This window comes from Gavia stellata, chromosome 2, assembly GCF_030936135.1.
Source record: "Gavia stellata isolate bGavSte3 chromosome 2, bGavSte3.hap2, whole genome shotgun sequence".
Taxonomy (NCBI): Eukaryota; Metazoa; Chordata; class Aves; order Gaviiformes; family Gaviidae; genus Gavia; species Gavia stellata.
Genome location: NC_082595.1, coordinates 37508433 through 37521701, shown reverse-complemented (window position 1 = coordinate 37521701; position 13269 = coordinate 37508433). Strand labels below are relative to the sequence as shown.

The 13269-nt window shown below is 40.0% G+C and overlaps 1 protein-coding gene across 1 annotated transcript in view; it reads right to left on the bottom strand.

The window, feature by feature from the left end:
- The window catches only part of AGPAT4 (1-acylglycerol-3-phosphate O-acyltransferase 4), a 59173-nt gene extending 46283 nt beyond the window's left edge, over nucleotides 1-12890 (bottom strand). Inside the window, exon 1 of the mRNA XM_059835435.1 lies at nucleotides 12713-12890. Within this exon, the coding sequence (XP_059691418.1) occupies nucleotides 12713-12890 (178 nt within the window). The remainder of the gene's footprint in view (nucleotides 1-12712) is intronic.
- Nucleotides 12891-13269: the final 379 nt, after the last annotated feature.

Genomic DNA, 13269 nt, shown 5'->3' with positions numbered 1-13269 from the left:
CTTCTTGTGCACATGATATGCTATCTAAACTTCAGGACTGGAAACAAAAAGCTGAGTACCTGTATTATATCATCAGAGTTAATGGTGAATAGCCACAGAACTTCTATCACTTTGAGGACATTGTTCAGAACAAAAGCATTACTCATTTTTCACTTGCATTCCATGAATTCCCTGTCTCTGCCTGTAATCTTACAGCATCTCATCACGTGAGGTCTTGAGAGACAAGAACTATGTCCTGGTGCTTATTTTAGCTTCTTAATCCGTAACAGTGACTTTTACAAAGTGTTCTTTGAAGGGACAATAAGGTCAGAAACTACAAATCAAATAAATGGCTTTCATGAATTAAAACTAAAGTACTACAGATCAAATATACCGATCAAGTACACGTAAAGCTGTAATTTTTGTATTGGCTGTAGTGTGTAACCCCTCAAGCTGAAGTTTTCCAAAAATCCCCACTTTTTCTTACCAAATAATGTAATACACATCAGAAGTAGTACATGCTGTTAAGACAGACATACACCCAAAGTATACAACAATACTACACCACACCAGTGCCTCTCAAATCACATTTAGTTTGATCGTGCGCGCATTAATACTTCTTCAAAACTTAAGTGCAGCAAGAAAGTTAGAAAACAAATCCACAGGCAGAACACCGTGACCTGCTCAGACAGCCTGCAGCTCGTGTGCTCCAACAGGAGAGGATGTGAAGATACCACTAACTTGCCTAACCTCTCACTGCTCAAACTAAAAGGGTGCCCACAAAAAAAGCGCATTACCGGCATCCTGCTCTGTAGTCCCAGTGGCTCAACAGAACACTGCAGAAATACTGCGCACAGAGGTAACTAGCTTCTTGCTTTTGTATGTCTGCTTCAACAGTGTTGCCCTCTTAGAATTATTTGTATTGAATAATTTTCCTAGAAAACAGAGGCTTAGCTTAAGTGCTACATGGCAACCTTGCACAATCAACAGGCTCAGAGTTTATGTTCTTCAACTCAGTTTCCAAAAAAACAGCCTCTGCCACTTACAAAAGGCAGGCTGTGCTTCTCTGGTAACCATGACATTTTCCTATTCAATGTTTTGCATATTATGAAGAGTAGCAGCCAGACATACCATGTCAAGTAGGTATAGGAGGAACAGCTATTGCTTCTTTTAAAAGTCACGATCTGACTTGTCACAGTAGTAGCGAAATAAAGACCCATCATGCAAACAAGGCGTGCATGTGTCAGGAGTAGAGAGGTATCATAAGATCAGATGCATATGCACTATTGATGTTTCTTTCAACTTTATCACAAGTATTTCTAGCACAACAGAATCACAGAAAAAAATGGAAAAACGTCAAGATTTAAGCACGGGATACAATATTACACAAAGTATATCAGGTACCTGAATCTTCTCCCATGACAAACTGACCAAAATGTACAAAAATCCCAGAACAAAGGCAGCAGCCTATTGCAATAGTCAGTGATTTCCTTGAACTTAGCTAGAGAATTCCTTTCTGAATTATCTTTACCACCTTTGTTGCCCCAATTTTCTCAAAATTAAAGATACACAGGACCCACGTGACTCACTGACTTGGATGCAGTGTTTATCAGCTTGCAAGGTGGAGACAAAGTTAACCTCTTCCTATTCTCCAGGCCGTACACACTACTGATTTACAACTGATTGAATTACTCTGCTTAAACTCATGCAGGCTGACATTTCCTCTTTGCATTAGGAAGACCTACAGCTTTTAAAGATCAACCCTTCTTGATGGTCATCTGGACCTCTCACGGGACTTTAGCTACTTGAAGTTAAGAGAAGCACAGTAATAGCACCATTTCTGATGGCTGCATCAGACCCATCAAGGGCAGACTGCAGAGTTCCTAGGTTTCCAGCTGGCACTGTGCCTGAGGTCTTTGAGGTTCTGTAGAGGCCATTTGGATCTTGCCTAAAAGTCTTGCCTAAAAAGCTGGAAAGTGGAAAGCCAGTGCAAATAAACACTATTTAGCATTTGAATTTGCCGACCTTATTTGAAGGCTTAGACAATAGCCTCCTGTGTTACCAACACTGCTGCTTCAGCATCTTTGCAACAGCTTGCGCCACAACAGAACCAGGAAGAAGGAACGGCCTAGGAGTACTCCAGTCCTATCTTATTATGGGCCTGTTTATTTGAAAACTAATTTTTACTAGTTCTGATCTTTCCCCAACTGGAATTGCCACGTAGCCTGATAGCAGTGGAAGAAGCAATGTTAGCAAGTTCAGCTGAAGGACAGAAATCACTCATGACCTAGGTTGCTGTGAGCATCATTCCTTCTAATTTTTTTCTGACTGCCAAGGGTGTGACTGAGAAGCTTGTGAAAAAACAGCACAGGAGCAGAGGACAACACTCCAGCCAGATGGCACGCAAAGGCTCCTCCAACAGCCTGGCTCTGTGGGATGAAGCTTGCATAGAGGCTTCTACACAAGAACAACTGAACCCAGAGTCCTCCAAATCTAGATGCTGCAGCACATCATATCACTCCTTGACACAGTACAGCAGTGGGCCAAGCAAGTAGATCCTAAAGTTCAGCAAGGAAAACTTTGATTTATGAACTTTTTGCAAGAGGTACATCCTCTTGCAGAGAAAGATGCACAGGAGGAGTAAAGCTTCTTCTACAGAGGGTCCACATCAAGGGTCCAGCCCCAAACCTGAAGAGGAAGTCTCTCTCTGCTCTTAGCTAAGAAAAAAATAGCAAAACAGCAAAGGAAAAATAAATCTAAACCAAGTTCAAAACTCCGTTTTAAAATACACTTTGATTTTCAAACCAGAGCTAGCCATTTATGAAAAAAAGCCCACACAACTCAACAAGGAATGTGGACAGGAAGCAGGGTTTCATCTAACATCCCTAGGTGGGGGGCACAGAGGGAGCCCTAGGCTGGCCACAGAGCCCACTGCCATTGCTCAACTTTTAGATGTAGAGAGCAAAGGCAGGGCATGCAGCATACAGAAACAGTCCCCAGGAAAGCATGCAAGGCAGCATTCTCTTATAGAGCACAGGGCACACACAGGCTGCTGAAAGCGTAGCTCACTGATAGTTGCACAAAGGCATGCCCTACACAGAGGTAGTCGGTGACTGGCAAAAAATAATATGCTAAAAGGAACACTTTGTTAGTGTGTCATTTGGAATACTGAAGTACAAACAAAGCTACCACTTTCAAGTTATAACAACCACCTCCTCCCAACACTTAGTAGTTTGTCAACATAACTTCAAGATTAAAAAAAAAAAAAAAAAAACCACAGTTTAGGAGAGAGGATGATACATTACATAGTTAAAAAACAAACCAACCAACCAAAAAAAGCCAATCCTACTGCCCCAGCTGATTCTGTAAAGAATCGAATGCAACTTTAAGCTAAAATGCGATTTTCACATTAGTCATAATGAAACATTAATTTCTGAAGACTGATAGTACACAGATTATTTTTTTTTCCACTCCCCCCCCCGCCTACCCCAATATACACTGACATTTACTTAAATTGGCCAGATCCTCAACTGGCATAAAAATAACCCTCGACTCCAGTGTTGTCACTGTTACACCATGCAGAGTTACACAAAATAAGGATTAGGGCCATTACAAAGCTAAAGCTTTAACTGTGGTTTGATCTTCTTGGCAATTTAACCTCAATGCTTGCTTAATCATAGAATTAAAACCTGCATATACACATGCATGAACTGGCTAGTGTAGTAAGTGAAAAATATGTTGTTTTATTGAAACGTTATGGCTGTAATTTTGAAGGCCGACATTACACAATGATAGTTCTGGTGCTTGCTGTGCCTCAGCTCCATGAACACAATCCATTTCATTTTCTTACAGAATGAAGACAACAAACACTTTATTAATAAAAAATATTTCACCCTTTTTGATGGAGTGTCATCAATGTTTTCTCAGATGAAACACACCAAACGAGATAAACTACAGACAGTTTAATAAGGCAAGCTTGTGTTCCTGTAACACAGCCAAGCTGTAATTGCCTTGGGAACCAAGATCAGAATCAGATTTAATGCAAGATCTTAAACGCACAAGCCTTCAACGTATCCTGAAAGTTAGATTGTTTCAGATCCTTATAGGGGCTATGATAGGAACTGAGAACTTGTGGTTAAAACCTGTACATTAAGGTATACCTCTAGTATTTGAGCCAGCAGCTCTGATCTGGGCATGAGCCTTGCACAGGACCCTTCCAGTTACTGCACGTGTATGTGCACACCACCTCACTTCCCAGCTTCCCCCCAGCTCCCACTCCCATACTGCCTTCCCTCTCAAAATGCACACTGATCATTCAAGTTTGACCAAATAGATTCTCTCTTTCTAATGTAACACCCACAAAATGCACACCACAATTTTTCTTCAGGCAAAGAAGAAAAAATTTTAAGTCAGCGTATGTATTCCTAAACCAAGAGGTTTCAGTTGATGCTGCCTTCTCTAGTGCAGTCCTGAGCTAGAACGGTAGAAGAATACAGAAACAAGTTTTGTTCATTTCTTTAGCCACTGTTCCTTTTAAACTATCTCAATGCTGAAAGTTAAAAGCAACCCTCCCTTCAGAAAAACAGCTGCACACTTCAAACATTTCATTTCACAGCTTTTTTCTGTCTTTTATCCCTACACAATCTGCCTACAAAACAGCTTCTCTCCAAGTTACACAGCGTGTGGAACAACGCCAGCCTTGCAAGTACAATGGGTTTAACACACATACAGATCTGCAGTAGTCAGTGTTTTGAAATGCTCTTTTCAAACCCTTTGGGGAAATTAATTATTTAACAGCCACGTGTCAGAGATATTTGTCTCACATTTGAAGGCTCCTCTTATCCTTCTTCCCCAAGGAGTTTAGCAATACTCCTGTGTTTCTACAAACTAGCAGTTCCTCCTGGCAACAGGATCAGTCAGTGTAGATAACAATCAAGCAGGCATTTCCTCCTGCTCCTCTGTTCACCAGGACTGCCCCCAAAGGCCAACACAGGACTCCTTGTTGAAGACCTAATGAAGCACCAAAGGGAGCAGTAGGAACGACCTTCCAATTGTAATACCAGAATTCAGTAAAAATGCCCTTCCAGACAAACAAGTTGATCCCACGGGTTTCTTCTAACAACATTTATTTTTCCTATCTCAAGAAAGACAGCCTACAAAAGTACCCACCTGCAACAGGCACTGCTCATATATGAGAGCCGACAACCTTCCTACCCCTTTTTTGGTTTTCCCTGTTTAAAAATACAGTCATGATTACAGGACTTTTCTACAGCAACAAAACAATGACACAAGCTGGAAATAAAGGAGAGACTCCAGCATCCTGACTCCTACTCTTTGTATGAAGGCCAGAGACAGCATTATCATTCCCACCTCATTTGCGACAAAATACTCAACAGTATTTTCAACCTTCTCATACTGTTCACAGGAACCACCCTTGAAAAACAGTCCTGAAGATTACTACGGCACTCCAATATCCTACATAACACAGGAAGAACCTAGCATACCACTGCTCTTAACAGATGTCCAATTCCCATCTTTCCAGCATAGAAAAAGAACTTTTCAAGGGTTCACTTACATGGCACATACATTGAGTAACAGCACATACCAGGTCTTGTCCTTCCCATTAACTTTAAGTCAGTAAGTCCACTAGTGTAACCCACACAGCTTGGGATGCTCCTGGGACATGCCCTTCAGCTCACTTGCACTTGCATAATGGTCTACTTATCAACCATCCTTTGCTTTCCACATGAAGAAATCTATCACTTCTTATCAGAATAAAGTCCGTATCTCAAAGACTCATGGATCTGTCATTCCAGCCTTTCTAATTCTAACCTGAGGACTGCATGCAGCTACAGGAAGCTACAAGCTATCGCTGTACAACTAAGGAAATTTAAATCACCTTTCAGGAAACCTTGAATTTTAGGTGTGAATTAATGCAGATTTCTAGCACTGAGTCAGAGTCTATGAAGACACAAGACAGAAACTCCATGGTAAGCTTCAATCCAACCAGAAATTTCCTGAACTCTTAGCATTTAAAAAAATACTGAAAATATAGTGTCATACTAAAAGGAAAATGTACTGTGGTCTCAATTTTAAACTCTAGATAGACTAAGAACATCTGGAAACTGAAGAGGTATGTCAGCTATTTTGCCTGTGTATCTTCCTCCTTCTTTATGAGCACAAAAGGCAATACATGTTCAAATAATAAAACTTTAATTGATATATTTTAGTGGGTAGGACAACTCATTGATAAAAATTCAGCTGAGATCAGTTTGCATTCAATTTCTGAAAATATAACCCAATCCAGGCAATGAAAGCACTTTTCTGAATGCTGCAAGGTTAACATCCCCCTCCCTATCTTTTGCCTTTGTACAAAGAATAGCATTACAAAAGTCTATCACATAGGCCTTACAGATAAATGGTTTGAGTCTGAAGGAAGTAACAGAATCTTTAGTTCACTACAGCTAGTTTGGCAATAGAGTCCTCAGCAAACTACAGAGTATTAGCACATTACACGTCTTTTGATGAGACACCATATGATCTACGGAAACAGCCTGGAAAATGTCAGAGAATGGTATGAGTTTGTTTGCTCTAAGAAAAAAAAAAATAAATCCAATAAAAGACTCTCTACAGCATTCAAGGGTGGTACAGGAAAGGAGCTCCTCTACAGCAGCAAAGCTCTATTAATGAGAGTCCCTGTCAAAAGCCTCACAGCTGCAGCTCTCCCACGCTTTCCGAAAAACCAAGGGTAAGCTTGTTTGGAGGTGACAGCAAGAAATTAAGTCTGTACAATCACAATCTATATTTCCTTACCTAACACAGGCAGATACATTCATTCATCAAAATCTTTCATTAGCAGTACATATTGATTTGTGGATTTTTTTGTTTTAACAGAGCTACAAAAGTACCAATAAGCACTAAGAAATTTACGTACAATGGACAAACTCTCACCTATTAGGAAGCTCACTGTTTTTTTAAACTTTCAAAGAAAACCCCACACTCAGAGATGCAATATACTGGAAATTCAGTTCAGAAACACAGCTAAGTAAGCTGAAAAATAATCAGACTGAAGTGTACTTCCCACCTCTTTAACACCATGAGAGAAAGGAACTGTTAGTTATTGACATTGCAATGCAATTTGCAGTACAGAGTACAGAAAAAGCACACAGATGTAAAGTACTAATAAAAATGGGCTAACAGAAGAGGAAAACAATCTACCCACAAACAATTGCACTGTAATCTCTTATACCTCTATCCCTTTGTGGTTCCTTATTTTGTTTCCAACATTTTTTCAGGAAGGACCAGAATGGGTCTGGCAAAAGGGTAACTGCCTCCCCAAAACCAAGCAGATGAAAGAATTGTTTTGCACATGTTTCCATTTGGTTTCTTATCCAGGGTTAAATGATTCCTACTTCTGAACACAGTGTTGGAAGAAACATGTTTAATCACAGACTATGCCAAGATGGATGTAAAGGAAATTCAACAATGTACATTTAGATTGCCCAGCAAGACCCTGCTACCTTGCAACAGTCTCCAAAGTGAGAAAACAACATAATCCTGAAGTAAAAAGCCTTAACCTGAAGGTTGCAAACAAGTCACAGGAAATAACCACCTAGACATAGAGGAGTACCAAGCGTGTGCACTCAAAAGCTCTTTCACCTCAAGTGTCACACTGAAAGACCTCAAGTACCTGCTGAAAGGAAATATTGCCTCCTACCAGTTTGGAAATCCTCCTGCAGAAAGTTAGTCAGACACCAGATACTTTCAATGGACCAGCTGCTGAAATCCTTCCTGCAGGATGAGCCTGAAAACCTACTCCACAACAACTTGCTGCTATGTGACTTTCATGCTTCTGGGAGAGGGAGAATCACCTAGGTATATACTTTCAGTGGTGAACATTGTTCAAAAGGGAGCAGGGAGGTAGAAGATGTAGCCAACCAACAGCAAATGAGACAAGACACACTGTACCTCACTTGAATGTTACACCAGTAGATCTATGCCCTGACCAAACACAAGAGAATTCAAAATTTCCCCAGTGGTTCTGCCTATGGAGGTAGTGTTCTTCCCCAGACAGGGTTGGATTACTGCTAGTTCATATTTGCTTGTAACTGGTGATGGCGATCAATGCGCTACTCTGCATCTTTGCAGGAAGCTTACGTAGGATCAAGAGGCTATCCTTCAGATTTAGTACCATTTCAACAATTAAAATCAGCCCTATAGCAAAAATGGGGTTTCTACAAATATGCAATGTCTCTCAAGAAGAATTTGATCCTCTAATTTTGATATTCGTCCTTAATGAATAAATAACTGTAGCACCAAACTTGTACAAATATTAATGTCTTCATGTTCTGTGCTATGACTTGAATCGTTAGGTATCATGTTCCTGAGTTATGTCATGTCAGATGGAAGTACTTTCACACAAACACTCCAGATTTACCCCAGTTCAGGAATCTAGGAAGCTCGCTGGCCAGATCTAATGCTTAACAAGAGGTGCTAGAAACTTTGTGATGTGAGATGCCAGACACCAAACAGAATGCAGTTCACCTTCTACTCCTTCCCTACCATCCCTCTCTCCAGTCTGCAGGCTATGACCATCACCCTTCTTCAGATCAGGAATCTGAGACAAAAAAAAACAACCAAACAAAAACAAACAAACAACAAAAAAAGAAAATGAAGACAAGCAACCTCTACAAAGGCTCCAGCAACAGCAAAATAGTATCAGTGACAGTGAAGATGCTCTTTTCATTAAAGATCAGACTAAGTGCTTCTCTAGCTCTTCACCAGTCTTGAATAGAAAGCAGCAGTATCAAAAGTTTTTTTCAAATCCATTTTCCCAGAAAGCAGTCCCTTTCTCCCAAACTAAGAGTTGGTCATAACAGACCATGTCCCTTTTAGGTCGAATTAGGAACTCTGCTAAAGGTCATGCACAGATGTCATTCAATCGCACCTTCATGAACAGAATAGCCCTACGCTCACACAGCATGCCTGCAATCAGCATACAGTCTTGGTTGATTCACTGAAACTCACTGTCAACACCTGAATGACTATGAAAACTGGGTAACAACTCACTGCAAGTGGCATAAAATGAGAGGGACTGAAATGTTATTAGTTGATACAGCAAGTTAATGGTAGTAGGGAAAACAGGGAGGCATTTGCTAGGCACTGCAGAGGACTTACTCATAGTAATGAATATAATTCCGCTAACACAATCTGGAAAAAAGGGAGTTCAAGCTGTGATGGATGCAGAGAACAAACACATTATCTTACTCTACCAGCAAAATAACGGAGAACCTGCTGCAGTGATTGGCTCCTTCAGTCTTTCCAAATTAAAGTAGAGAAGTTCAAGGTTTGGTCTCAGTGGGGAACTGTACAGATAACCAGCAGCATTGTCACAAGTACCTAACAGGTATAAAATGGTATTAGGAAGCATGCTGAAGGAAGCCATTAACAAATTAGAGTAGATGACACTTTAGATGATTTCTACTCTAAGAAAACATCTACATTGTCATAGCAAAGGAAACTAATAGTTTTTGCGGGCAAAACTCATTTCAGGGTGAGAGAGATCTACCTGGACCCTTTGGAAGGCTTCAAAAGGGAAATAAACCATAAGAGCAAATACGATCTACCAGAAGGAAACTGTGTATGCTCTTATGTGGTCATGCACACACAAGCTTGCAGGACAATAATTCAAACAACTCAACAGCAGGATACTGGGCCACATGCCATCATACGACGAGAACACTCAGCAACAAAAAAAACATTTCAAAAATCACATCCACAAACAAAAATGGTGTGATCTCCCCACTACCCCTAAAATGGATCCTGACTGATTTTATGAATGGCATTATACAGCCTATCACTTGAAGAGGCAAGAGGTTTTTATTTCAGTATCATGGCATACATTCCTAAGTCTACTTTCTGCACCCCTGCCCCTAAAAGAAGACTCAGACCCCAGAATGAAGCAAGCAAGAGCTGGAAAACACACCAATACAGGCTGCAGTGTACTTTATAGCTTGAAATATTTAATCTACTGATCTCTCAGCATTATTTTGTGAACAAATATTGATACATTTTGTTTACAGACAGACATGTTTTCGGGAGAGGTACAATCCAGAGAGCTCTTTGCAAGACTGCTAACTACTAGTATGTTTCGGGCAAACAAAAACAAAACCTTGAAGCCATGAAATTTAGATAGGCAGACTGTTGAACATTGGAGCATAGTTTTGCCCCATATTAATAAAATTTTTTTTTTTTTAAACACTAAAAGGCAATCTAGCTGTAGAGGCTAACAATATACTGTTACAGAGTTCATAACTTGTCATATATTATTTTTAAATCAGAGGAATACCTCCTGCTGTCCCTACTTTGATGGCTTCAGTAAATCAGATATTTTCTCACATTATATTGTCCTTGTTAGCAAAAAAAGGTAAGATCACTCCTGTCACTTTCCTCATTTTTCACTAGATCTTTTTTATGATGCAGTGCTAAGTATGTTACTACATTACTTATAAGGAAGGGAAGACAAAGTTAGAAAATTAAACATTACCATATGATGACGTATATATACACACTCTTCTCTGCTCCAAGCATATTTTATATTTAACAAAATCTGTCACACACCTTATACTCCTATGAATTTAATTTTGAGAGCAAAAGAATCCAAAGATTCAATGTTATTCATCATTCTAACAAAAGTAGATTTTAGAGAAAGCTAATCATCTACCTTATTGTGCACAGCTCAATGATCAATACCAACAACTGGAACTTAGAAACAGGGCACCCCCCAGTCTGTCATGTAAACCCCTACCTTCAGATTTGCAGGGAACATGGGAAGAAAGCTAAGACCACATTACAGAAAAGAGGTATGGCAATGCTTTGTCTAGAGATACCCAAGGTGGCCCAAGCGCTGAGAATAACATTGCCACAGCAGCATGGAGCTCAACACAGGCTGCAACAAACACCTCACCATTCAGGTAGGTACTTGGGCACCTGCCTACTCAGATCTCTATGCTACCATAACTGTCCTGCCCCCAGTAGCAGAGTTTTTATCTAGATTAAAACTAACATGGGCATTTCCTTAGTACACTCTATTTCTACAGTCATCCATCCTCATGGTGTAGTTTGAGAGAGAACAAGAAGGCTAAGGTGATGGTATAGCTCTCCAAAGGTTCAAAACAACATTTTCTCTTTGCATGACTATCAAATCTGGCCTTCAATTCTGCTCCAGTATTTGTTGTAGACTTTTCATAGTCTTTACCAGTGGCTTCGTATGGATGTGGTGTGTGGAACCAAGATAACAAAGGTTTATATGGACAAGTAGCACTCGAGAAAAAGTCATTTTGCACACATTACTCAAAACAACATTGCGAACAGGCTAACAAAGCAGTCCTAAGTGCCCTATGAAAGCTCTTTGCTACATCTATGTTGACAAACATAACTCAGTTTGTTTTATAAATTGAACACTACAGGATTATATTAAGGACAGTGTGGCATGCTTTGAACAACAGCAGGCTGCTGCTTCTGCAGTGTAAGATGGAAGCAGAAGGAAGTGGAGGAAGAAGAAAGCCCTGCCTCTCTAGGGTCCTCTTGCTTCCCACCCCCCTTCCTACATACTCAACTGCACCAGAGGAGAGAATTCTCTCTGCCCCAGTACCACCCTGGTAAGAACAACAAGCAAAATGGCCAAGGGCTCCTCTGAACTCCAAGTGGGCAGTGGGTTGCATGCAGGTGAACAAAATAATCTTGAGGATTAACATGGCCCCCATACTACCACAGAGTCTTATTTGGATGCCCAGTTCTCACATTGCAAGGCTTATAGTTGTATATGGAAGGAATTAGCTTTACTGTCTCATAACAACAAGCCAACATAATGAACTTGAAGCAGTTCTCAATTTCCACTGGTTGTGTTTCTAGAAAGCTCAGTCATAAGAAGAGCCAGTTTCCATCTTGTTTTTGCTGCAGTCAGTGGACAGGCATTAGCATGCCTCTTCCCATGCAAAGAAAGGCCTTCCTCTCAGAGGGATTTACAAACCTGCAGCCTACATAGTGTAACTTTACCCAGAGGTGTAATAACACCCCTTTCATAGCACAAGAATAGGTATTAGTATTACTATAATTTATTTACAAAGGCACATTAGAAGCTAAGTCAATAGCTTTTAAAGCCCTTACGCACCTGTCCACAGGACTGTGCCATTGTTGGCAGATCTTTTGTTTATGCAAAATTCACCTGGTGCAGAGAATCAGCAGGAGGCCAGTTTGCCACCCACCCTGGGAGCACAAGGTGGATCTCAGCTGTTATTTCCCAGTCCTGAAGAGTATTCGTGCATGAAACACTTAAACCAAGATCATAAACAAAATCACGCATGATAAGATTGAAAGCATTATTGGAAGTGACTTGTTAACACTGTAAGTCTACAGATAATGCATCTCAGCAAGTTCAGCTATTATCTGGTCAATATTTCTCATTTGGCTTAATGGAACATGATGGATAGCCAAATGAGGCATTCTTTCTTCAACATCCTGAGTCAAGCAAGTATCCCAATACAAAAGAGCAAAACATTTCAGCAGAACAGGACATTTCAACAAAGCATATACCTCTTCACACAAATGCATGTGCTGTAGAAAGTAGTAATGACCTTTATATAGGTTACTTTGAAATCTGTTTCGGAACTTTTCTACCAATTCCCTCAAGACAAAATATAAAAATACTTAAAAAAACAAAATGAAATCTTACGGCTTGAAATGCAGTAAGCCAGCCTGCAGTTGATCCTCCTGAACAGTTGCTTGTTGATTGGCCAAAGTATAAGCGTAAAGAGTTGAATGAAGTTAATGATCAGTCCTGACACTATAAATATGTAGCAGATCAGAAGGTGGCAAATGAATTGAGACTTCAGAAAGCCAACGATGTCCATGATTTGCTGAGAAAGCAAGAGGGTACCTTCAGACCCAAAATTCAGAAGACAACCTGCAAAACCAAACAGTATCAGTGGTTACAGAGTGCATTTACTTCTATAAACAGACTGTTAATACAGACTTCCCATTTTACACTTACACACACTAAAATGAAAGTTAATTCTATTGTAGAAGAAGGCCTGATGACCATATTTACAAAAGTAAGCATGGAAAGAGAATACCGTATTTCTGAATCAATTTACATTTAGCAAAACCCATGAGCATAAGACTCCATTCCATGGACTACAATACTCCTCTATCAGGTCTTTATTGATAAAATATGAGCAAAATAATCCACTTATATTTTTATTTGAATTGTCTGTACTTCATAAGATATAC